We start from the raw sequence: 25,538 nt of genomic DNA, 5'->3' as shown, positions 1-25,538 counted from the left end.
AACTTATCTTGCGTGGCAATTAGTACCTAGTCTGTATTTAAGTTACGCACTTTTATATAATATGAATTTTAATTTGACTTTTCAGACAAGAATTTAGAGAAACCCTTTATATAAATCATGTTGTGTAATATTTAAAGATAGATTATAAACTAAATTGTTCGTATTATATAAAATCTGACTATTTTCAAAGTGTTTATAGATAAGTTTCCTTGAAAAACAATGCTAAGCATACATTACATCGAATTTTTCTGTTATATTCAAGAACTAAGACTTGTCAGCGGTGATGATTTGTGCCTAGGTCCAAACACTGTTTCACTTTCGGTTTGCCAGAGTAACTGCATAGGAGAGTTGATTAAAATCAACTCCCAAAAATAATATTATATATTAATAGCTTATTATTTATTCAAAAAACAATAAACTTACTTTGAAATTATGCGTCGCCATTTTCAATCCAATCAATGTTTTGACCTGCTTAAATGTAAATTAAAGTCATGAAATTTAATATGACAGTGTACATACAACGACTGAAATGTCACGTTTTTATTGGATTAAACATTGGCACGTGACTGCCTCATATATCTCTATGTATGTTCTTTGAGGATTAATATTAGGCAATATGGCCGTCATATTGGCCGCCGCCTCACCTACTCAACTCAGTATTTCATATTTAATATTTAACATAGAAATTGTATTCAGTAAGTCATTAAAATATTTAGAGTAGTGGCCCTTTGGAATTATTTTTAAATTACAGTAGTTGCCCTTTGAATATTGACGTCACTTAAACAATAAAATGCTTTCTTTGGTGATTCATTCGGGATATGAAGTTAGTGACATTGCAGAAAAATCAATGATCACTACCTTCAAAACCCGAATGAATCATCAAAGAAAGCATTTTATTGTTTATATTAACATCTGTCTTTAAGCTAATCGATAAATTGATTAGGAAAAGTAAGTAAAATTCACTAAATTACTGTTGATGTACGTAAGTAAGTCAGCTAAAAGAAACAGCCAAATCGTCTCCTGTGAGACTTTGAGTCTAACATCGTCATGATTATTTCGTGCAGTCCGTGATTTTTCCTATATAGGTCGCTATAGGTTTGGACCAATCGATAAACAGGGCGTGTCCATATCTGTCCTGTCATTTTCTTGTCAGTTTCTGCCGCTGTAGATTTCGACCAATCGATAAATGGGGCATGTAGATTTCAGTCTGGCTGTTTCTATAGAGCTATGAATTTACTATAAGTTTCCGTAAGAAATAGAGGAACCAATACTTGGGAGATGTAAATATATTGTTTTATTATACTTTCATGTTAAATACCGAAATCTGGTTGGCTTAGACGCAGTTGATAATCCGTTCTATCACCCTCAGCGTTAGCAACGCACTTGGCAACGAGTAACACAACGAATTGTTACAAGCGCGTAAATTATGCGTGTACGGTTCGCCGTAGAATTCATGTCATTTTTAATTAAAAGCAGTAAAATTTTCTCTAAAATAAAGACATTCAGTATAATAAAATAATTAGTGCCTGTTTGGGGGGGGGGGGGGGGGGGGGGTTAACTGTTGAAATTGACACCCCTCGAAAACCATTGTCAATGGCTTTCTCGGGTGTCAATTTCAACAGTTACCCTCCCAAACAGGCACTATTTATATAGAGTCTGGGGCAGAACAAAATGGCAGCGTCTAAATTTGCTCAAATCTCTGCAGAGGATTAAAATTGAATAGCAACAAAACATTGTAAGTAATATGAGTGAAGCGAAGATTTTAAAAGCGTATTTGAAAGGTGGTATTGATAATTTTGAAGAGTTTAAAGTTTTAAACGAGTTTAATTGGACGAGATGTAAGGAATCTTGGCTTTGCGTAGATCACCGCTATTTGTGAATGAATATGTCGCTTGATAGTCTTCGGGAAAACAAAACACTTTTTAGGTAAGTTACTGACTCGATCACTACGGAAATATTTTGGGTTGATCAATATCAAAGACGGCTCGGCTTCGCTTCGCCATCTATGAGATTGAACAATCTAATATATTTCTAGCTGCAGGACTGTAGCTCCCGGTCTGAAAAAATTCGGATGGACGACCTGGGAGCTACAGTGCCTCCCATAGTAAAAAACTGCAATTTACGGCGCACAAAAAATTGCGCTAGTTTTGGACTTATTAACCTTATTTTCACACAAATTCTGTAAAAATAATTAGTACCATTAAATTCTTCAGCAAATTTACTACTGATATCATCACTTTACTTGCCTCAGATTTTTTCTTAAACATGATAACCGACCTCGGAAAAAGAAGTATGTTAATTTACGTCGAGATCGAGAGTCGCCATTTTTAAATGTAAACAAACTTGCACCACTTTAGTTTACAGGGCTGTTGATGGTGTTTAAAAGACTATCAGAAGCAAGTGAAGTGACGACATCTGTAGTAAAATGTCCGAGGAATTTTTTGGGATCGAAGATTTGTACAGAATGTGTTCGTAAATGAGATTAATCAGTCCAAAACTAGCGCATTTTTTTGTGCGCCGTAAATTGCAGTTTTTTACTATGGGAGGCACTGTAGCTCCCAGGTCGTCCATCCGAATTTTTTCAGACCGGGAGCTACAGTCCTGCAGCTAATATATTTCCGTAGTGAGCATAGGCGTCAGAACCGGGAGGGGGGAGGGGGGGCTAGGCTTTGCCCCCCCCCCTCCCCACTTTTTTTGCAAAGTTAGACCTAGGGACATAGAATCATAGAGGGTTCAGCCCCCCCCCCCCCCCCCTCCCACTTTTTCTCGCAGCAAAGATAATTGTTCCTAAATTTGCCTTGAAAGATTGAGCAGTTGGAGTCATAGGGATACTACCCCCCCCCCCCCCCGGATTAGGAATTTCATGATTTGGGGAGAAAAAAATTGGTAGGTAAGATTTTTTTTGGAAGTAGGTATACTCCCCCCCCCCCCGGATTAGGATTTCCATGATTTTGGGAATTTGTTTTTTTTTCCTCAATATTTTTGAGGATTAGTCTAGCCCCCGGGCCCCCCTCCCCAACTTTCAATTTGCTCCCGACGCCAGTGGTGAGTCAGTAACAAACCTAATAGCTCGCGTTGCGAGCTCCATAGACAACGTATACGAACGGAGGAAATAGACCAATCCACACTTTACAAAAGTTACGTCCCTTTGCCGCCATCTTTGGGGAAAAACCAAAATAATATATCTCACAGTAGCCTTTGTAGTTTAGAGGGTTGTAACTTCGTCATTTGACATTAGAAATCGGTTTCCTCTGTAAATTTTGATTGCCCAAAGTTGGGGCAACACACACATCGAAGGAATAAATTAAATTCTAAGAGATTTCTTTACAGGACGCCCACATATTTGGTTGCATAAAGAAGGGAAAAGTTGTTTTTTCCCTTTTGACCTTTGGGTTCACCCCGCAAAGGGGAACAACTTTTGCAAAGTGTGGATTGGCCTAATAGTTGAAATCTGCACATTGTTCAGTAATAATATTGGGTTGATCAATCGCATAGACGGCTCGGCTTCGCCTCGCCATCTATGAGATTGATCGACCCAATATATTTCCGTAGTGAGTCAGTAACTAACCAAATAAGTAATAGTACAGTATATATACCAATATTAAAGTTAAAAATTCATGTGCAGATCCAAAACATTTTCAAGGGTGTGGCGGTTATTTGATTTTGCCAGGGGTCCAAGGTATATATTTTGTAATTTTATCGGCCCTAGTGCCTATAAAGAAAATTAAACTTTGCAGGTTTGGGGGGGGGGGGGGCTGCCCTGGACCCCCTAATGACGGTCGGATATATCCGTCCCTCTCATTAACTTATAAAAAGTATAAATTAACCCTTTACCAACGAGTAATCAACCAATCTGTTGCTCATATAACAACAACATTATTTAGTCAATAATGCACTAATTTTCACAAAAAGGTCTAGTTTACCTGTTAAACTGCTATTAGTCTTCCTGGTGTCTAAGAAATGACCTTTGGAAGCAGACGATTGAGAGAATTTAAAGGATATCGAACCCGATTGAAAATATTTTGGTAATATCTTAGATTTATAAATAAATATTAAAAAAAAACCGGAAAACTTATTAAAATTGTAGAACTTCAAAGGTGATTTATTTGAAAGTGTGCTTGATGGTTCGTTTGTTTGTTGTTTTTTTTTGTCGTTTTGATTTGTTTTTGTGTTTTTGTTTTTTTTTTTTTTTTGGGGGGGGGGGGGGGTAGGGAAGGAGCTATGACAGAATCATGTGAAAGTTCGTGTTATTAGAAGTAAAATAAAATCATGACTTGCTAAATTATTTTTTTTTTGTAATTTTAGATTTTAGTCCAAGAACTATAACCAAAACAATCAGTAAGATGATTAAGGGCAGGTGTCAGACAGAACTGATTAGAATTGTTCAATAGATTGTACGTCATTGCGGTAAGTGTAGGACGAGTTTATCATGAATCGCTGGCAGATACCTCGGATCAGACATTTTTGGTCGATACAAAAAAGTTAATTGATATAAAACAGGCCAATTTTCAAGACGCCATTTGAGTTTTTATACAAAAAACACGCAGCATGACGGAATGCCCGGGCTAAAAGCTTATTCATATCACGGTGGAAGGTGTAGGACGAGGTAATCACCGGGAAGATACCTTTGCTTTTAAGATATGCAAATAAATATATTTATGCGTATACGTTATTTAATTACATACATTTTGTACCAAGACAGATTGGTAGTAAACCTTATATACACATTTTTTTGAACCATGAAGAAATTGAGTGTGGGTGGGTGGTCTGTCCCAAGATATTTCTGCAGCACATTTGGTCAATTTTTGATTTTAAAAAATATACCTATTTGTGAAAGAAGTGCAATTGAAATCGGTGAAAGGGAAATTTTCCAAGATATCTTCATTTACACATTATCATTTTTCACACAAAAAAATTTACAAGAACGCAAATAGATTTCTTACGGAGATTTATAATGGGGAATTTTTTCATCTTTTCTCCATTCGGACGTCTCTCGGAATACCTCGCGCAATTTTTCAACATTATCATCCGGGCTTCCTGCAATACAAAATCCCCGTAGACATCACATTTTTAGCCGTGTAATAAACCTGATAAGCTAACAGGGGCGTTACAACTGGGAAATCTTGGAAATTTTTCATACTTTTGAATGAACATTGTTTGAACCCTGAGGTATTTATAAATATCGAATAATAAAGCAAAATGTGGTTCGAGGGGATCTTAGGAAAGACTATAGTTGACTTTTTTTTAAATCTAAAATTCTTATCCGGGACAGTGATCAAAAGTATGATTAAAGAAGATGAGGGGAATAAGATGGCACAACTGCCCATTTGGTTTAGTCGTAAAATACAATTTCAATAGAAAGTACATTGTTTGCGCAAACTGCATCAACCTTTTGAACACTCCACCATGTTGAAACAATTCCATAAAGTTCCATGTGCTCACATCGTCCAAAATGAAATACCATAAATTACCCCTAAGATTTGTGAGTCATGTCCGAAACATCTGGTTATGAAATGCCAGTTCTATAGACATGCTCAAATGTTTAAACCTTTCATATAAGTAAACAAGAAAGATTTGTTTCATTTAGTAGTTTTGATACAATCATAACATTTCTGCCACATTTTATTTCATTATAATATCTACAATCTTTCAACTGTTTTATCATAAATAAAATATGATGGTAAATGATTACAAATAAGCCTTAATAAAAATAAATACAGTTTTCAAATGAAATTTACAATTACATTTGCATATCACAGATAAAATTCCTAAATTGCTGCTAACAATCTAATATGAAAGACGTTTTTGAAAGTCATCATTCTTTTTATATCTTCTCTCTTTTGTGCCTTACTCAAACTGCTAAATCTTGCATTGTTGCCCATGACAACCCACTTTTGACCTTGACAGGCATTTTCACAGACAAGGTCATAGCTGTTTCCATTTCTTCCTTGATGACTTTAGCAGCTTGACCCCGACAGCTTTCGGTGACCTCGTAGATAAGTTCATCGTGGAGTTGTAGAACCAGACAGCACCGGTCACTGGACAGCTCAATTCCTTGTACCTCATCTACAATCACAGTACACTGCTCTATGAATTACATACAATTCAAATCAAAGTCACAACAAACAAACCATTCAATGTTTACAAAACAAGAAATATTCAATCTAATTAATATTTAATCAGTTTGAATAATAACGCTTATTGATTACTAGACAAAACATGATTTTTTGAAACCCTTATTATTTTTTTTTTTAGTATTTTGATAGTCAGTACAGGCAAAATTTTGTCTTTCCCTGGTTGCAATGGCATTCATGTACACCAAGTTGAATTTGAACTACTAGTATATAAATTTAGGGATATAAAGTGGGATAAAAAGAAATTTTTCAATCATTTAGTGAATGATCTCTGTGAATCATATTCACAAAAAAAAACTTTTTATTAACTATTTAGCAATTTCTTTAACAAGAGAAAAGCTGTCAATGTGACCAGCAAACCGGGTTTTCTTTTGTGTTAACAGTATCCATAATCCATTTGTCAACCTGAATTGATGAACACTACCTATCCAGAGAAATGGGGTACCCTATTTGCAATATTTTGCCAAAAATAACTAAGTTCAACTGCAGGTATTTTTTTTTTCAAAAATAATAAGAAATCGAAAATCCTAGCAATATGCACACCTCTGATAAATGTACAATTGATCTGCAAAGGAACAACTTCCTATCTTGAAAAATGTACAAGTAGTTATCCGTACAATAGGGGTACCCGATTCAATATTTTGTCAAAAAATGACTACCTGTAAATTCAACAGCTGGTATTTTTTTTCAAAATCCTAGCAATATGCACACCTATAATATATGTACAATTAATCTGCAAAGGAACAACTTCTTATCTTAAAAACTGTAGGAGGAGTTATCTGTAAAATAAGGGTACCCTTTTGGCAGTCGCCCACTTGCCCGCTTGCCATTTTCACCATTTCAATAACCAGATTTTTCATTTGGAAAACCTGATTAAAAATATGAAGAACTATTTGATCAGATTTTTTTCTCTCCAGAATTAGCTTTCCGAACTGTCTACATCACCAACTGGTGATATTTGGGAGAATTTGCATGCGTATTTTATACTGCGTTGTTGGTTTCCATCTGAATTGCTTACCTTCTTTATAGGAGAATGTTTTTTTGGAAAGTGGAAACATGGCAGACAATCTGTCATCAATCCTGTTCATAGCGACCTTGACAAGGTCAGCTGCTGACCCCTGAACTGTGGTGTTGACAGCCTGTCTCTCAGCCTGTGATTAAAAAAAAATCCTAAAAATTGCAATTACATGTATTTATAAAATACAGATAGACAGATCAGAGAAAGAGAGGTTTCCATATTTGTTTTATAAACATATCACAGAACAGAGAGATAGAAAGTGAAGGGGATAAAGAGAGAAATGGAGAAAAAAAAGGCAAACAAGACTTTCAGAAGCTACAATCATTGAAACTAGTACAGATACATTTAATTGGTTTTACCATTCATTGTGCATAATACTGTAAAACTATGAACTGGTCCTACATTTGTAAAATCTTATTCCCAATTACCAAGTACCATTACACACAAAGCAGAGAACCTCATTGATACATTTATAGTTATGTTTCTTAAATATTGCATACAATTTAAAGAGAAATATTAGGTAGTAATACAAGAATTTTTCATATAAAGCTCTCATTCTAAAAAAGATAAAAAAACCAAAACTAAACACACTAATTAAATACATTTACATGTACTTACATGGGCCTAGCTGCAGGCCCCGGGGCCATAAAAGTTAGACAATCTCATTTTTTATTTCAGTCTTACTTTTCCACTTTTGATCTCGGTCTCACTTTTCCACTATATGTTCCTTTTGTAAAAGTGAGACTTAGATCAAAAGTAAGCTTGTCTAGGTTTTATGGCCCCAGGGCCAGGTCAGTAGCTACCAGTCTGGAAAAAATCAGACGGATAACCTGGTCATGACATCCATCCAAATTTTTTCAGACTGGAAGCAGCTGTTTCAGGGGCCATGTTAGCTTCAGGCCATGGAGCTAGCTGCAGATCTGTATCTCCCTGTCTGAAAAAATTCGGATGGAGGACCTGGGAGCTACAGTGCCTCCCATAATAAAAATCTGCAATTTACGGCGCACAAAAAATTGCGCTAGATTTGGACTGATTAACCTTATTTGCACACAAATTCTGTGAAAACAGTTAGTAACATTAATTTTTTCAGGAAATTTACTACTGATATCATCACTTTACTTGCCTTAGACTTTCTATTAAACATGCAAACTGACCTCGGAAAACGAAGTATATCAATTTATGACGAGATTGAGAGTCGCCATTTTCATGTGTAAATAAACTGCTCCACTTCACTTTACGGGACGTCCATCCGAATTTTTTCAGACTGGGAGCTACAGACCTGCAGCTAGCCACGGAGCCATAAAAGTTAAACGCTCTTACTTTTGATCTTAGTCTCACTTTTACAAAAGAAATATATATTAAAGGGAAAGTAAGGCTGAGATAAAAACTGAGCTTGTCTAACTTTTATAGCCCTGAATTAGGGCTATTTTTATTGATGTGGATTATTTATTGGCCCTTACACCAGGATTTTTTTTATGTGGATTATTTACCCGTATATGGGCCCTGACATAGGGGTTTTTGTTGGTTTGGAAGACATGTACATGTACTTACATGGGCCCTGACATAGGGGTTTTTGTTGGAGATGGATGGCAGGTAACGGCGTCGTCCACTTATTGTTTCCACATACCCGTTCTTACAACATTTTTCAACAGTGTCTTTCAGGTAGCGCCTCATTCCTGTAAGAAATTATGAAATTATCATCTACAAAGTTTCTAAAATTCTTTGCACCAGTTTAAGGGGAGCTGTGCTGACTAAAAAACAAAACAAAACAGGACTAACTGACAGACAGATAGACAGACTCACTGGTCAAAACCATTATACCTCCCACCAGCTTGTTGCATGGAGTATATGAAATAAGAGGAAATAATACATGTTGTATGATATCTCAGGGTAAAAACATAGTTTTACGAAATCACAGATAGAGTATTGATGTAATTGTAGTAATTTAAGGTTTTTACCTCCATTATTTTTGTGAATGTTTCAAACTGTTTATCTTTTGAACATGATTCCTGGTACATGTATTACTTTTTCAAAAAGCCATAAAATTCAAAATTCTATCATAAAATCTTTCCTTTAAAACTCTGTTCGTCAAAATCAAAAGAATTGCCTTCTCATAGCATGTTGTTGTGGACAGGTTATTAAATTAGAGGACCCATGCCCAATAGCATTTTAAGTCTTGTACAAAACAAATTGTTTCCAAGTCCACCTGCTTCAGAGTTATTACATGTATCATTCTAAAAGTTTTAAATTTCCAAGTTTGAGCCAATAAATATCTAAGACTGACACATCTATGTAAGGAAACTGTTTATGTGCTTTAAAACATCGCTTCTTCGTCATATTGATATGATGAGAACTGTAATTTGTAAAAAGAAATAAAAAAATCCTACATTCTTTTTTTTAAAAATGAAATAAGAATAAACCACTGTGAATCCGCAACTGTTTTTGAAAATATTGGCCTGAGAACCAAGTAATTAATTCTTATGGCCTTACCTGGGTATTTAGACTTGAAGGTCTGTATGAAGGCAGCTGCATCATTCTCCTCCACCCCCAGTGTGTCCCCCAGGGCCTTAGCCCCGATACCATAAATCATACCATAGCAGATCTGTACAACAAATCAAACAGAGTATGGACAACTTTTGAAACAGTTCATTGATATTACCTCTTTTGTAAATAAATATTGCACTAAAAAATCTAATAATTCTGATGTGTCTGCAATTGAACCTACGAGCTTGTAACCTCTGACCAATATTCTTACTCTTATATGACCTCTTCTGCTTGACCCATGACCTAACACTCTTGACCTCTGAACTCACCTGTTTGGCCTGCTGCCTCTGTTCAGGCGTGACCTCCTCTACGCTGATTGACTTCCACTGGGCCGTAATGAGCTTGAACACATCTCCGTCCCCGTTAAGGATCTTGATCAGCTTGGAATCCTGGGATAGGTGTGCGATCATGCGTAACTCCAATTGAGAATAGTCAGCTGCCAGCAACACACCTCCTGTCCAAACCAACAGTCTGATTAATGTATATCATAAAAGACAAGGAGCAGAATAAACAGCAAATAACAAGTGATTAGGTAACTATTCAGGGTGACTATCATTTCAGGGTGGCTACTATAAATTTATTAAGTATATATTAACATGCCTTCTGCTAAAATCAACAGTCTGATGCAATGTATATAATAAAAGTAAAGGAGAGTAAACAGCAAATAACATAAACACAAGTGATTAGGTAACTATCAAAGATGACAATTATTCATAGTGTAAACACTAAAGTAGAAAAAGGATCTTTGTTTGGAAACTTGATAGAAACGACCTTTAATTGCAATTTTTTTTTAATTTGAGTCAATCTTTATATACATGTAAACATTACAAATTTTAATTCAATTTAAAGCCTGACCTGGAAAAGGAATGAAGGCGTTCCTCATGCTGACATTGAAGGAGGAGTCAGCAGACTGTCCAGAGTTACGGTTCTTGTTTCTATGGCCAGCAGTATCCAGGTGATTTAAGTTTTCTACTGGAGCTACAATGAAACATTGAATATTGTCTGCCATTTACAAGACTTAAAGTACACTGATGATTGAAAACAAAAATCAAATCAAAGAAACAGATTTTCCAATATCTGCTTGTTTACAACCTAAATATTCTCTGGTTAGTTCCTACTCTTGGATAAAAACGAGAGATGTTTGTGAAACACTTATGCCCCCCTCCCTTGGTAAAATCTGCAAAGAAAATGAATGGAAACTACAAATAATTGGAATTTTTTTTTACAACCAAAGCACATAACTCTGTCCAAAATTGCTCAATCATAACCAAAATCAAACTTGACCTAGATAATATTAGGATAAATCTGTATACCAAATTTCATTTTAATGAGTGAAACCTCTGCAAAGAAAATAAACAGAAACTGCAAAAAATTGGAGTTTTTCTATATCCAAGAGAAATAACTCCATCCAAAACGGCTCAATCGTACCCATAATCAAAAGAAAATGAACGGAAACTGTTGGTGGACCGACGAACTGACAGACAGCAGCAAAGCAATATGCCCTCCTTCCTTTGAAGGGGGCATAATAATGGTTATAATCAAGCCAAAATATATGGTCTGCCAAAAAAGGATTTTAATCCATATACTGATATAGGAGTTTGTTTGAGTATTTTCAGTCTTTAACCCAAAACATTGATAAAAATCTTTTGTAACACTCTGTAGATTGTACCAACGCTGTATCTAAGACCAAGATGATAAAGTCTTTAGGGATGTTCTGTACAAACCTAACCAACAGATAAGAAAGTCTTTAGATATGTTCTGTACAAACCTGACACAGAAATGAGAAAGTCTTTAGGGACGTTCTGTAGATTGGGTTCTGACAGACTGACTCTGCCTGTGGCGGTGAAATACTGGACATCTGTGAAGATCCTGTGCATCCCCAGGTTCTCGCAATACACCTTCTCCTTCTGCAGAGCAAACACCACTTTAGTCAGAGAACCACTAATTCTTCGCCACTCCAATAGGATCCCTGGGAGGGGGTGCAGAGGGCGCAGCTTCTCCAGAACTTCTTTAGTGGTGGAGAATTGTGACTTTTGCCGTCCTCGATGACTATTTGGAGCCCTGCGATTGGGTCTCATTGGCTGTCCCAAACTACTGGGGTCACCATTTACAGGTAACTGTAGTTCTATAAATAGAATCTGTAAAAAAAAAAAGTGCCACTTGAAATATTTTTTATCTAGTGGAATGTATTAAAAGTTTATCCTAAAATTCTTATTTACATAGGACAGCAATTATGAATGGAAGGATCATGGCCTCTATTGCAAATTCTAATTACTATAAGGTACATATTTAATTTTACTTGTGATAGTTCTTCAATCTGTGGTAAGGTCATGACCTTTAATTACAACAAGGTAAGTGTTTTACGTGCAAAAGTTCTTCTGTGGTAAGGCCATGACCTTTAATTACAACAAGGTATTTGTTTTACCTTTGAGAGTCCTTCTGTGGTAAGGTCATGCCCTCTAATTACAACAAGGTATGTGTTTTACCTGTGAGAGATCTTCAGTGGATGTTAGAGAGAACTGGTGTCCCACACAGCGGTACGCCTGCTCCTCCAGATCACCAAGTCGAGCTACCATTATATTTTTCTGTCTCTCACACTCCTCATCATTGAAACCTGAAGACAAAAGTAAGTACCTAAATAAAATACAATTTAAAAGTTTCTGCTAATGATGTCTTGTATTCAGTTAAACCTGCATTCAGTTTCCCCACGAGACAATGGAGTAAATGTATAGACCCACACAGTAACTGTTAAATCTACATTCAGAAAGACCATCCCAAACCAAATCTATTCATCTCCATCCGAGACAGTGTGATTAGAGAAGGCATTTCTATGTTAAGGTATAAACCAATACCTACCAAAGCCATTCATCTATATCCGAGACAGTGTGATTAGAGAACGCATTTCTATGTTAAGGTATAAACCAATACCTACCAAAGCCATTCATCTATATCCGAGACAGTGTGATTAGAGAAGGCATTTCTATGTTAAGGTATAAACCAATACCTACCAAAGCCATTCATCTATATCCGAGACAGTGTGATTAGAGAAGGCATTTCTATGTTAAGGTATAAACCAATACCTACCAAAGCCATTCATCTCCATCTGAGACAGTGTAATCAAAGAGGGCATCTCTATGTTTAGGAAGGCTGTCCACAGGTTCTCCTTGGTCAGACACAGAGTGTAGAACTGCATCAGGTGGGTGAGGAGTACAGCCTCTGTACACGACCTCACCCGACTCGACCCAGGGTTCTCAGGGGACATCCCTAGACTCCCATAACCCACCCCTCCCCCTATGTCTGCAAGGAACAAACAAATTCAAAGTTTATTATTCTCAATTATTCACAGTGTTTATGCAACTTAATAAACTTGACACAGTCTTGTAATACCAAATAAACTCTGAACTTAGCCGTCACATTGAATTTCTCACTTGAAGAGAAGAGAAGCAGATTTAAAACACTAATTTCTAAAAGAATTAATGTATCAATTTTTAAGAGTCTTTCAAAAGTTCAAAACTTCAGAACATTTTACAAGAATTCATTATAAAGTAACCTCTAATGCATATGAAGAAAAGTGTAATAGATAACCTTCTAATAGAAATGCTTCTAAAGGGAGGTAATCATGGACCATGCGGTGTAAATTCTTTTCCTTTGCCCCAGGGTCCAGTAACCAGGTGGCTACTTTAGGGTCCTGGAATTCCCCCTGACAACATATTCCACAGCTCCTTTCTAGGGCCCCATAACAGGCCTTGGCGTCCATAGCAATAACTGTGAAGCTGTCCTTTCTCTCCAACACCTGCCTTATGGCTGCCAGCCTCGCTGTCACAGAGAGAGACTTATCAAGGTCAGGGGGAGATAAATCAGTGTCTTCTTCATCTGTAGAATACAACAAAATCAAGGAAGTCTTTTTCACTTCTATTTGCATTAAAAGTTTTGAACTAACTGACATAAAAAGACTGCTTTCATCTACCATAAATAAAACTAAACATAACGTGTAAACAGCATTGTCTGCAATTTTTCTCTTTCCTCAACGCTATACCTACAATTCCTATTTAAGCTGTTTTGTCTTATAGCAATTTGTAGTATTTCACTGTACCGTCCTCACCTGTGTAGATATACATCTTACATGTACATTTATATGGCCAAGTTACTTGGTCGCAATGAAACTATAAAATGTATGCACTTCTTCTAAGCATGGAGAGAGTACCATTAATTACAGTGGACCCGCTTAATATAATTTTGTACAACATACCTTCTATATTTTCTGAGGTCAAGGTGATGAAGTAGGCATCCCTGTCCCCCCAGCTGACCGCCACACCTGTAATTACCAGGTTTACACCCCACACAGGTATCCCATTGGAGGCAACTCCAGGCTCAGTTGTTTTCACTGTGAGGATAATTTAATAACAATAATCAAAGTACTAAAAGTGCAGGTAGTAATCAACTTACAGTAGCACTATTTTTTGCTGCCTCTGAAAACATTGCACATTTAGAAAAGTATTCTTGGGCATAATTAATATTTAAGATACATTTTGATAATTTTTACAAAAACTCAAATTTGTGGACAATTAATTATGATTAATGAATCAAAATCAAAATTATACTGGAAGTAGATTTAACAGACCACATGATTGTGTTGGATCAGATTAACAAAGCACTATTGCTTAACTTAAAGGGATTGTTTTTATGTTTTGCTTACTTATAATTATTCCTAAAATCAATATCTTTTTTATTTTACCTAAAACAGCATACATTTTTTTTGGCTTCTTCCTCTTTTTTTTTTTTTCTTTAACTAGTTGTACATAGAGGCTAACGACCCAAAGCTAGATTACATAGCTTCAAACTAAAATCTTCGCTTGATTACACTCAATTTGATGTGTCTGTATCAGTTTGTCGCTGAATCACATAATAACATTATTATTGCCGGTTTTTTTCCCATCAATACAATGATTTAGCTACCTCAGAAGTACAATATCACCTCGCCTCCAGCTCAGTGAATATTGTACTTCTGAGGTAGCTAAATCATTGTACTCAGTCTGATAAAAAAAAAAACAGCAAAGAGGTTTGACGTACCATTACAAAACTTATTGCCTGTGTCCCCTGACTGAGATACCTATACTCCCTATAGTGACATTCAATTTGGTTTATGTACTTATACAGGGATGTTTTTACATACCTTTAGAAGACTTATGGCCTGTGTCCCCTGCTTCAGTAAACTTGGCCCCAATTCCTCCAGTAGTGGTTACAGGGTCTCTAGGCTTGTTTATACAGGCCAGTGAGATAGCAAAGGATGGCTGGCAACTCCACTCCTTAATGAAAGTATCAAACAGCACCTTGTCAGCACACACATCGATGATGGTGAAAGCACCCTGGGAGGGAGGTATACCAGTCTCGTTGGGATCGACCACTGGCCCTCTCTCCACATAGGGGGGATCTTCCCCTGTGGGACTCTCCAACTTCCCAGAATTCCATTCCCTTACCTCCTCCTCAGCGGATTTAGCACTTTCCACAAATGGAACCTTGGAGTTCTTCATGGACACTCCCAATGATTCTATATTCTTTCTTGCTGATTTTCTGTCATCTTGTTTCTGAGGCCTATGTCTATTGGGCGTGGCCTTTCGGACGGTTTTTGGTGAATTAACAAGACTAAGTCTAGGAGGGGTGGGAGACAGGCATTCGTTTGTTCTAACATTATCCTCTCCAGAAAATCCATTCTGTAAATCTTCATCCATCACTTCATCCATCACTACACTATCTCTTGTTGATCCCTCTTTGTTGTTATTTCCCCTTCTCCTCTGACACAATGGGGTCTTCATTACTACGGTGTCACTGTCTGTGTCTAGACTGGTGTGAAGATCATCCAGAAAAGCCAGTGTTCCTGGACTTAGTCTCTTGTCCTTGTCTTGTGAACTTCTACTACATTTCACTTTGGTAAAACTGGACTCTTTTGACTTTAAAGTCGATCTTTTATTGCACTCTGAACTCTTTTTTGATTTTAGCTCCTCACATATGATTTCATTTGTCTTTTTTGAATTTGATTTAGCACTGCGCTGAGAACTCCTCCTAGATGTTAGTTGGTTGGTATTGGACTTGTCTGCCTTTGAGTTTAAGTTTTTATTGCACTGCCCCTTATCACAGTTCTCTATCACTTCATACACCATCGACAAAGTCAGAGAGTCATCCATCTCTTCTGTTACTCCAAACTCTGCCTCCTCCATCTTCCTCTCAATTATTTGACCATTCTTCTTCTTTTCAAAAGTTTTTAAATTTTGTTCTGCTGCCTTACCCTGTTCTACTTTTGAGGCTTTCATGCCATCTATGCTATCATTGTTTTGCTTCTTATCATTTTTAAATGAACCTCCTTGACCAGCTGACCTTTGACTCTGACCTTTTGACCCTTGACTACAGTCTTCACTGAAAGTTTCATCAAGCTCCTGCAACAGACCCTGTGAAATCTGATAACCCCCCAGTGCTGGGTCAGCTTTCCTTTCATTACCATCAAAACATGCCTCCTGTCCACTCAGATAGGGAATTCTGAGGTCCCTGTACGACTCATCTCTACAAACATCAGATTCGTCGTCTGACACCATGCATCTCTCAAAGTTACTGGCTGGTAGGAGGTCACATGACAAATCATGTGATGAAAGCAGACTACAGCTAAGGTTCATATCATTTCCATCTGTTGAATGTTCATCATCCACTTGTTCCTTGTTTACCGTAGCTGCCCCAGCGGTACTCAAAGCTGTATTAGTTCTCTGTTTCTCAACTACCGGTACACTATGAGCATTTCTCAAAAGATGTTTCTTTGAAGAGGAACTACCATTGGGCTGAAAAACTCCATTTGAATTAATTTGTTTCTCTATTATTTTATCAACAACAATTTTACTGTTTATCTTCTCTGAATCACCAAATGTTTTCTTTGATTGGAGCGATTGTGCATTTTCAATACACAGCCCTGGAAATGCTTCTATGTTGCCATCCATCTGTGACTCAAAGACAAAACTGTCTGCAAAATCCTCAGAGCAGACCATTGGCTCTATAGTTTTGTTAACTTTGATCTCTTGTAATTTTTTCCTCTCTTCTGAATCACCTCTATCCAGTAACACTAAGTTAGCCTCTGGTGTTAAATCAGCTTTCTGTCTTCTTTCATTTATTGTTCTAACATCAGATTCATGCTCATTTAACTTCCCATTTATTGTCTTTAAATCAGTTGAATTGGTAATTTTCTTTTGCACACCAGACAGTATTCCTCTTTGAATGCTTTGGTTTGGCATAGCGTTTCTTTCATCTGAAGGTATTTTGATCAGGTCATTCTTGCTTTTTGCCAGCTGAGGAGACATCACTACAGATGCTGTGGAAGAACCCAGAGATGTGGATGACGTAGACAATGTGGAAAGTGGAAAAGAGGAACTTCTTGTCTTTGGGCCTGATTTCTTGATCCCTGTAGAGAAAGAAGAAAATATGGGGGATTTGAATACATGCGAGTCCTCAGCCGGTCTTGATGATGAATTAATGACAGATGATGATGCTGCTGCTGCTGCTGCTGATGATGATGATGATGACATATTGGATACATTCTCTCTCTCTGTACATCTACTAGGATTGGCTTTGATGACTTCCACTCTTGGTTTCTCTCTTGCCTCATGTAGTCCCGTTTGTTCTTTTCCTGCTTCTTCATTACAGTTTGCATTAGTTTTTACCAAATCTTTCTGTAACTGATCTTTATGATACATATGATTGGGTTGTACTCTGACCTCAGAAGTAAATTTTTTTTCACAATCTCTCTCTTCTGGATTATTTCTATTCCTCTGCTGACAGGACTGTTCTTCAATCTGTCTTACAACAGAATCCTTTATACTTGGGATCTCTTTGTTTCCCTGTCTCTCATTGGGATCTCCACTACTGTCAGCAACAATTACAATACAGTCGTTATCACAAGGTTTCCCACTGTCTGAATCAGTCCCAATATTACTCTTGTTCCTACGACTCTGTGAGTTGAAACTTGGAGGACTTATAACCACCGACTTCTCCTGTCTATCGAAGCCTTTACCCCTGGAACTCCTGGCCTGGGATAATGCAGGGCTCTTCCTACTCAGAGATCTTCTCTTTCTCACTGACCCCTTTGGCTTCATTTTCATCAATCCAATCTGGTGATTATTTGAACTTTTATCCAGGTCCCTGGAACAGTCCATCCTATTCTGATCCGGATTTGATCCCTCCTCCAGGCTGTTCCTTGTGTCCGGAGTTTTCCACTGGATTCCCAGCCCTCCAAGCTCCTGTTGGATTAGGGACTTGGCCTCCTGGATAATGGCCTGCGCAGCTTCCCTCTCTGTGGCCCCCTTACGACCGGTCAACCAGATACAGCGACTCTCCTGTCGCCTGGCAGCCTCCCACTCAGTCTCATTCTCCAGTTTCTTGGAGCTAAAGGGAAACAAATACACAGTTATATGAAAGAGAGAAATTTGAGATAAATTAACTGTTACAGTAAGAGTGTAAAGGTAGACAAAAACACTGATATATATGAAGGGAGACAATAATTGAATTAAATAAAGGAGAGGTTAACACAAACTGTTAGACAAAGGGAAAACTAATACAGAACTTCATGTTAATATATAAAATCGTAATTAGACAGTCACTTGTGATGTACTGTGGTTTCATCAATATTCGTTGAATACCAATTTTCGTGGATTTCGTTGTTAAGTTGATCCACGAAATTAAATGTTCATTGAAGTTTAATTTCAACTAACATTTTGTATTGATAGGATCATTGGCCACGAAATTACCTATCTTTGAAACTGTGGTTTTTAGAAAATCCACAAAAATTGATACCCACGAAAATTAATGAAACCACAGTATAAAGTCCTAGTCAGTTACTAGTCTTGTTATATATAAAGTCCTAATCGGATAGTTACTTGTAATATTGAAAGTCCTAATCAGTTACTTGTAATATTTTTGGTCTGGAATCATAAAATCATAGTATCTTAGCCAAAACTTCCTGTTTTGTAACAATTTAAGATTTTTTTTATAGAATTATCAGAATACAAATACCATCAACCAGAGAGCTAATAGTTTAGAGTAAATAGAATCTGTAGAAACAAACCTCTGAAATGGGGAGGATTTCTTGAAGATTTTTTCCACGTCAGAAACATTTGCATTAGCCAGGGCAGCCACTGTATGAAACCCCCCATCATACAGGACTCTGGCTCGCTGACCGTTTAGCAAGGTCAAACAGACAAGGTCACAGAGCTCTCGCTGAATGCCAAAGGTCAAGCGGTGCTGGAACTGACCAAGAATCAGCTCTAGGTTGTACCAGCCAAGTCTGGCACAGAACACTGTTACCATACCTGTAGGAATAATCAAAGTAGTGAAAGTACTGAAAGACATATAACACAGAACACTGTTACCATACCTGTAGGAATAATCAAAGTAGTGAAAGTACTGAAAGACATATAACACAGAACACCGTTACCATACCTGTAGGAATAATCAAAGTACAGAAAGTACTGAAAGACATATAACAGAGAACACAGTTACCATACCTGTAGGAATAATCAAAGTACTGAAAGTACTGAAAGACATATAACAGAGAACACCGTTACCATACTTGTAGGAATAATCTTAGTTACTGTTCAAAGACTGTTAATTTATTTTCTATCACATACAAATACAGGAGTTTGTTATTTTTTAGATACCATACATTAAAATTCTGATTTTAACCTCTAAACCCTTAGATAATTAGTTAAGAAAATCTAATTATCCCTTTATATCATATTTGGCCAAGTTGAACGAAAGAAGATGACTCACAAGTAAAATCTACATGAATAATTCTACTCTTTGAAAAAAATAATTTATTTTAAACTCAAAAGATATAAATTAATCTACAGGAATCACATGAACTTACAATTTGATAAGAAAGATAAAAGAACCTGCAGTTAATTCCCTTGGGCTTCAATGAGGTTTTTGAGCACATCCCCAACCAAGTTCATGTCTAAGTGAACATTTTCAAATTCACATATCTTAAACATTGGCCATAAAACTATTATATAGATCAGAAAAAGTAAAAATATTCTAGCTTTAAGTTTTGATCATTTTCCTATATCTTTATCTAGAGCTCTTGTTTACAAGGAGATTAATTAAGTATTAAAATGGCCCCGACCATCAAGCCCTCTTAAATGATGAAATGTTAAAGACTAAAGAAGTTAGACTCACCTGCAAAAGTGGCAGCTGTCTGCTGTAGGGACTGGAGCTGGCCTTTGTTGGCGCCATAGCGATGACACACCTCACCCAGGGGAACTTCCTGGACTAGGTCGCTCAGAATGAGGCTGGTGTAGAACCTTATTCAAAGAACCAAATAAAAAGATTCATTTGTTATCGAAAAATTTCTATAATTCTAACATAAAGAGAGGAATTTCAATATTTTCTCCTCATATACAGTGTATTATTTTTATTTTTATACCTTTAATGTGTTTTTGGGTAGGGCTAAAGCAAAATGTAATTGCGCAAAATGATTTCCATATATTTTCTATCTACTGATAAAAATGAATAAGTACTATTTGTGTACAAACTTATTTTTTGCAGTCAGTTATTTCCTTCAACATGGACAATAATGCTTAACAAAATCAAAAATAAAACATAATGTTTACATGCCCAAAAAAATCTGCTATCTTGAAAATTTGACAGAAGTCAGAGTTTTAATGGAACGTGTGAATTGTAATTCATTCCAGTGATAGTAATCTGAAGTGTCCTTCCAGACTAACAAAATACGTACGGATGTGACCCTGTGTTTGTACCTCTTATGGATGGCCAGACTCCGAATCTGGTTCTCTGTCTTGGTTGGTATCCTGCCCTGGATGGCCCGGGTCAGAAACGCTTCACTGACCCCAACTAGCTGAGCCACCCTCTTCTTGTCAGGGGACAGCTTGTCCCACAGGCAGTAGAACTTGTACCAGTCCATCCCCGCCCCCAGGTCCAGAGAGTAGATGGGGGTCACCTTCAAAAGTTACAATACATGTATTCATCAGTCAGAAAAGGTACATATCTACTACATAATGAACCTTTTCATTGATATCTTTCACAGTGTTGGATAATTTCATTTCTATTCAGTTTATTTTTCTAAGGAAATTCTCTCTTGACTTATTAAACTTACCAAAATGACATGAAGTAAAAGGTAAACTTTGAATACATATGCAAAAGGAAGCTAACCTATGAGGTTAACTCACTAGATAATGAGTATACAATATGTAGTAAAAGCTCATCATGAAATAAACTCACTAGATATACAATATGAACTGCACTGTAAACTGACTTGATATACAATATAATGGTGTTAACTCACTTTATATAAGATATGATTCAGAAGTAAACTCATTGGATAAACAATATGAAGTAAATTCAGTAGATAATTACACAATTCTAAAGTAAACTCGCTGAATATATCAGGTAAACTCACCAGGTATACAATATGGAGCTCATTCTCCAGAACAAAACACTGTCGAGCTTTCTGAAGCTCAGCAAACACAGACAGACCCTCGTCTGGGGACAGACTGGAGGCAAGAACAGCTGCACCGAGTTGTGTTGGGACAAAGCGGTCTTCATAAACTCCATCTACAAACAAGTCTAGCTACATGTACACATATCTAAACATGACACACCACACAATGCAGAAAATTGGTTAAATGATCATGCCATGACAGTGAAATTTTTATTTATATACATGTGTGCAGAATCAATGCCCCCCCCTTTCTCTCAGGCCATCCCCAATAATTTTTGCCCTCATTGTCAGAGGGCTTATTAAAAAAAATATACATTTCTCTTAACACAACAAATAAAGTGAAAGATTTGTATCCACCTTGTGTGTTTTCTGACTTATGCTTTGAGAAAGGAAACTCAACACATTGGATAAAAATCCTATATTATCACAAAACATGAGATTCTAAACTGTAAAGCCTTCTCAAGGGTCAGTACGATACAAACCTGAGGACCGGACTCTCTGTAGAGACACAAATTCATTCTCCTGCAAGAACTGAATACAGGCAGAAATCATGCCTTGTGTTTGGTCAGAGCTGGTGTCCAAGGAAGCTGCCAACATGGTACACGACGCATAGGCTGTCACATCAGGCACCGAGTCAGCTACACCACTCACAACTATCTGTACAATAAACATACAGCAGAAACCTGAATACAAATTTTGACTAGACAGTGGCCTACATGCATGACACTTTGTACTGTACCTAATAAAAATCTTTCTACCAAAAAAGTTTAGGTATTATATCTTTAGCTCTATCAAACTTTTATTACCTACAAAAATTTCACATAATAGTCTTGAATATATTACTATACTGTAAACCGACTATTATTCACAACGACTTTATTTCGTGATTTACTTGAGATGAACTGGTTCGCAGCAAGTAATTTTCACCAAGCCTTATCCACACTTTTTTTTAAAAAAATAATTATATGGCAAATACTGATTCGTGGCGAGAAATATTCGCGACAAATAGGCTCTCGCAAACCTCGCGAATATTTCTCGCACGTGAATAAAAGTAGGTTTACAGTATCTTTATACAGATCTCTTCTACTAAAGGAGATAATAAAAATCACAGAAATAATCCAGACCTCTAGAATAGCTCTCTTCATGCTGGAACTGAGTTGCTCCCCTTGGTTTTTGATGAGACAACTGCTGACAGGGGGCAGTGCAGACTGTACTAGAGTCACAGCCTTACTCCGCTCGCCAGGTTTACAGATCAGGATGCTCTCCCCTATAATGCATGTATAATCATTGAAGTCTTAATTTCTTTAGAAGATTTATCAAATACTAGCTTTGGCTAAAACTGATCTACTTTCACAACATTATAACTAAACAAAATCAGATTGTAATATGATTTTCTTACCCTGGGTATCAACGCCCTTTCTCCCTGCCCTTCCAATCATCTGTTTGTAGGTCAGGAAGTCGATGGTTTTACCATGAAACAGCGGTGTCCTGATGATGACCCGTCGTGCGGGGAGATTGACCCCAGAGGACAGGGTCGAGGTCGCTATAAGGACCTTGACTGCACCTTGCCTGAAAGCTCCCTCCAAAATGTCCCTCTCGTCAAAGGTCAAACCTGGAAGTGGGAGGAGCTAGTTCCAATAGCTAACATGTGTGTTATTTACATAATATTTTTGCAATTCATTCATTTCTAACTTTTCCAACATATCCCCTCATCAAACCTTTAACCAGAAAGAGGGAGAAACTGGTTACAAATTCTGTTAACATTCAATTTGATGTTTTCATGCGTTTTTTATTTGAATAAACTCAAACAAAGTAGCATACATAGGTACAATGTAATAAATGTTTCTCTAAGAATGGTATCTTGGTTAATAAAAATTTCTTTACTTAATTTAGCAGAATCTGAATACACACACAATGTATATCATCCAAACGTTAACAGAAACATAAATATGCACACCTGTAACTTACAAAAACAAGCGATGAAGAATATTACCATATAGTAAATTCAATTTCTTCAATAACTAGGTTTCATATCCTTATCTATGATTATACATTTATGTTGACACTTTACCTGTGTGGTGATGAGCTACAACGTATGGACAGTCTTCCGCAGGGTAGAGTCTAGCCCCACTGGGGTCCTCCTTAACTCTCATTATAAATTTATGCTGATACTTACCTGCATGGTGAATTTGGTGATATGCCACACCATAAGGAATGGTCTTCCCCAGGGTAGAGTCTAGCCCCACCGGAGTCTTCATAACTATCATTACACATTTAATATGTTAAAACTTTACCTGCATGGTGATATGCCACACCGTAAGGGACAGTCTTCCCCAGGGTAGAGTCTATCCCCACCGTCCTTAACTATCATTACACAATAATATTGATACTTTACCTGCGTGGTGATATGCCACACCATAAGGGATGGTCTTCCCCAGGGTAGAGTCTATCCCCACTGGGGTCCTCCTTAACTGCTCCACCACTTCTTGGAGGGAGGCCCGGCTCAGCGGTAAACAAGGAGAAGGTGGATTCCCTCCAGAACCTTTGTAACAAGAATGAATAAAATGTACCATTTCTTTTGTTATTTTGTCTGCCCTGCCCTTTAAATCCAGAAAAAGAGCTCTACTGTCTTGTTATACTGTCCACTCTGTAATTCTGTCCAATAAGCCCATTAACTAGACTCATCTTTTAATATATTACGAGAAAATGCATATTTCAAGCATTAAGCAATTTGGCAGCCTAAAATTATACAACACTGGAATACTACTGGTGCCTTCCCATATATTGTACAAGTAAAATCATGTACCGGTATTTTGTATTTATAACAAAAGAAGTTGATATTTAAGTTGATATTTAAGTTTTATTAGTACAGCAACTCCCTTATTTTTTCTTAAGAGTAAATGAACTCTATGTTGCATACTAGTCATAATACTTTCACTACAAAAAATTGAACAAGAAAATATGTTAACATATTGACAGCCCCTATATATAAAATGTAGGCCTAAACTATTGCTACCTTGATTGGCCTGCATATCAACAGGCGCTTTCTTCAGGATCCCATAAAACTCCCTGGCAATGGTCTCCGCCAATTTCTCGCACCAGTTCTTGGTCGGACAAAATATGAGGACCGAGTGACCATCCCTGAGGGTCTCTAAACAGAGGGGTACCACATGGTCCGTATCCCCCTTGAAGGTCACGCTAAGGTCAACCTCGCGAATCTTCTGGAGGCGAGAATCAAAGATGTCTGCCCCGAGCTTGACACACTCGGTGAGAGGGACAGGACGGTAGTCCGTGCGGTAGAGGGTGGCATCTAGCCAGCGGGCCAAAAGGTCAAGGTTAGGTAAGGTGGCACTCATCCCTATGATCTGAATCCCCTCTGTTGAACTGGAGGAATCGTAGAAATGTAAGCACAGATGAATAAGATAAACAATACATGTATTTGTCTAGGAACAGTACGTTTATAACAATGTATAAGCACATATTTACATGTACGTAATTAATGGATAATGATTTGAATATAAATTAAAGCAATGACAGATACAATAGATACAATAATTATTATTATTATGAAATTGTAAATAAACCAAAAACAAAATGTTCGGCTCATGCATGTTTATTTTGCTGGTTTTGTTTTTGGAACTTTATTCCTGATAAAACCAAAAGGGTATTAAAAGTTCACAAGCTCTGCACTCATTTCCAAAAAAACCTCTAATAAATGTGATCTACTTTAAAAAAAAAGATTTTTTCCTGCTTCACAGAGATTACTTGATAAGTTACCAGTGACTATCTTATTTACCAATAAACATTGAAATAGACTACCTGGACTCCATGTTCTGGGGGTCTGGTTTTTTCATCCTCTGACTGAGGAACCTGATTTTGGTCAGCATTAGTTCCAGCAGGTACCCCCTGTGCTGGTCCCCGACCAAGTGAAGCTCATCTATCACCACAATACCTGTAAAATAGCAACAACATTATTATCTAACAGTTTCTTGAAACTAATCCACTACAATAGCAGCAGATTTACTTGTAGCATCATCAGCATTATAATCCAACAGTTTCTTTTAACTAATTCACTACAACACTATCTGCAGGTAAAAAACATAAGCAATATAATCCAATGCTCTACTTTATCAAAATTAAAATTTCAAAATAACACAGATTGATATAATTAAATAAAACACTAAAAAAGGGCTCCACCTAGCTGATCTAGCCTGTTTTCCTCCATGAGTCGGTTGATCAGTCCATTTCCTTTCTCAATGGTACAGACTGCAACGTCCACCTGACTGAGTCCTCCGGGCGGGGAGTAGCTACCCATAAACCCACTCACTGACACGCCCACTTCCTGGTAAAGTTG

The 25,538-nt window shown here is 37.1% G+C and overlaps 2 protein-coding genes across 3 annotated transcripts in view; both read right to left on the bottom strand.

The window, feature by feature from the left end:
* The window catches only part of LOC128184834 (histone-lysine N-methyltransferase PRDM9-like), a 31,618-nt gene extending 27,653 nt beyond the window's left edge, over nt 1-3,965 (bottom strand). Inside the window, exons 1-2 of the mRNA XM_052854449.1 lie at nt 3,924-3,965; nt 424-468 (exon numbers count right to left, since the gene is read on the bottom strand). Coding sequence (XP_052710409.1) covers nt 424-444 — 21 coding nt within the window. The 5' untranslated portion in view covers nt 445-468; nt 3,924-3,965. The remainder of the gene's footprint in view (nt 1-423; nt 469-3,923) is intronic.
* A 1,608-nt stretch (nt 3,966-5,573) lies between these two features.
* The window catches only part of LOC128184406 (DNA polymerase theta-like), a 29,998-nt gene continuing 10,033 nt past the window's right edge, over nt 5,574-25,538 (bottom strand). Inside the window, exons 7-29 of one of the 2 annotated variants that reach the window (XM_052853858.1) lie at nt 25,382-25,538; nt 25,004-25,136; nt 24,201-24,568; nt 23,580-23,726; nt 22,584-22,796; nt 22,309-22,451; nt 21,667-21,841; nt 21,143-21,297; nt 20,484-20,683; nt 19,903-20,027; nt 18,794-19,037; nt 14,870-18,114; nt 13,946-14,080; nt 13,282-13,569; nt 12,781-12,993; nt 12,183-12,310; nt 11,465-11,834; nt 10,552-10,674; nt 9,966-10,150; nt 9,643-9,754; nt 8,704-8,828; nt 7,153-7,285; nt 5,574-6,087 (exon numbers count right to left, since the gene is read on the bottom strand). In XM_052853858.1, coding sequence (XP_052709818.1) covers nt 5,852-6,087; nt 7,153-7,285; nt 8,704-8,828; nt 9,643-9,754; nt 9,966-10,150; nt 10,552-10,674; nt 11,465-11,834; nt 12,183-12,310; nt 12,781-12,993; nt 13,282-13,569; nt 13,946-14,080; nt 14,870-18,114; nt 18,794-19,037; nt 19,903-20,027; nt 20,484-20,683; nt 21,143-21,297; nt 21,667-21,841; nt 22,309-22,451; nt 22,584-22,796; nt 23,580-23,726; nt 24,201-24,568; nt 25,004-25,136; nt 25,382-25,538 — 7,353 coding nt within the window. In that variant the 3' untranslated portion in view covers nt 5,574-5,851. The remainder of the gene's footprint in view (nt 6,088-7,152; nt 7,286-8,703; nt 8,829-9,642; nt 9,755-9,965; nt 10,151-10,551; nt 10,675-11,464; nt 11,835-12,182; nt 12,311-12,780; nt 12,994-13,281; nt 13,570-13,945; nt 14,081-14,869; nt 18,115-18,793; nt 19,038-19,902; nt 20,028-20,483; nt 20,684-21,142; nt 21,298-21,666; nt 21,842-22,308; nt 22,452-22,583; nt 22,797-23,579; nt 23,727-24,200; nt 24,569-25,003; nt 25,137-25,381) is intronic. The other variant, XM_052853859.1, reaches the window with a different exon arrangement.

Source organism: Crassostrea angulata, chromosome 5, assembly GCF_025612915.1.
Source record: "Crassostrea angulata isolate pt1a10 chromosome 5, ASM2561291v2, whole genome shotgun sequence".
In the NCBI taxonomy this organism is placed as follows: domain Eukaryota; kingdom Metazoa; phylum Mollusca; class Bivalvia; order Ostreida; family Ostreidae; genus Magallana; species Magallana angulata.
Note: the sequence above shows the minus strand (reverse complement) of the source record. Positions and strands in the feature narration are given on the sequence as shown.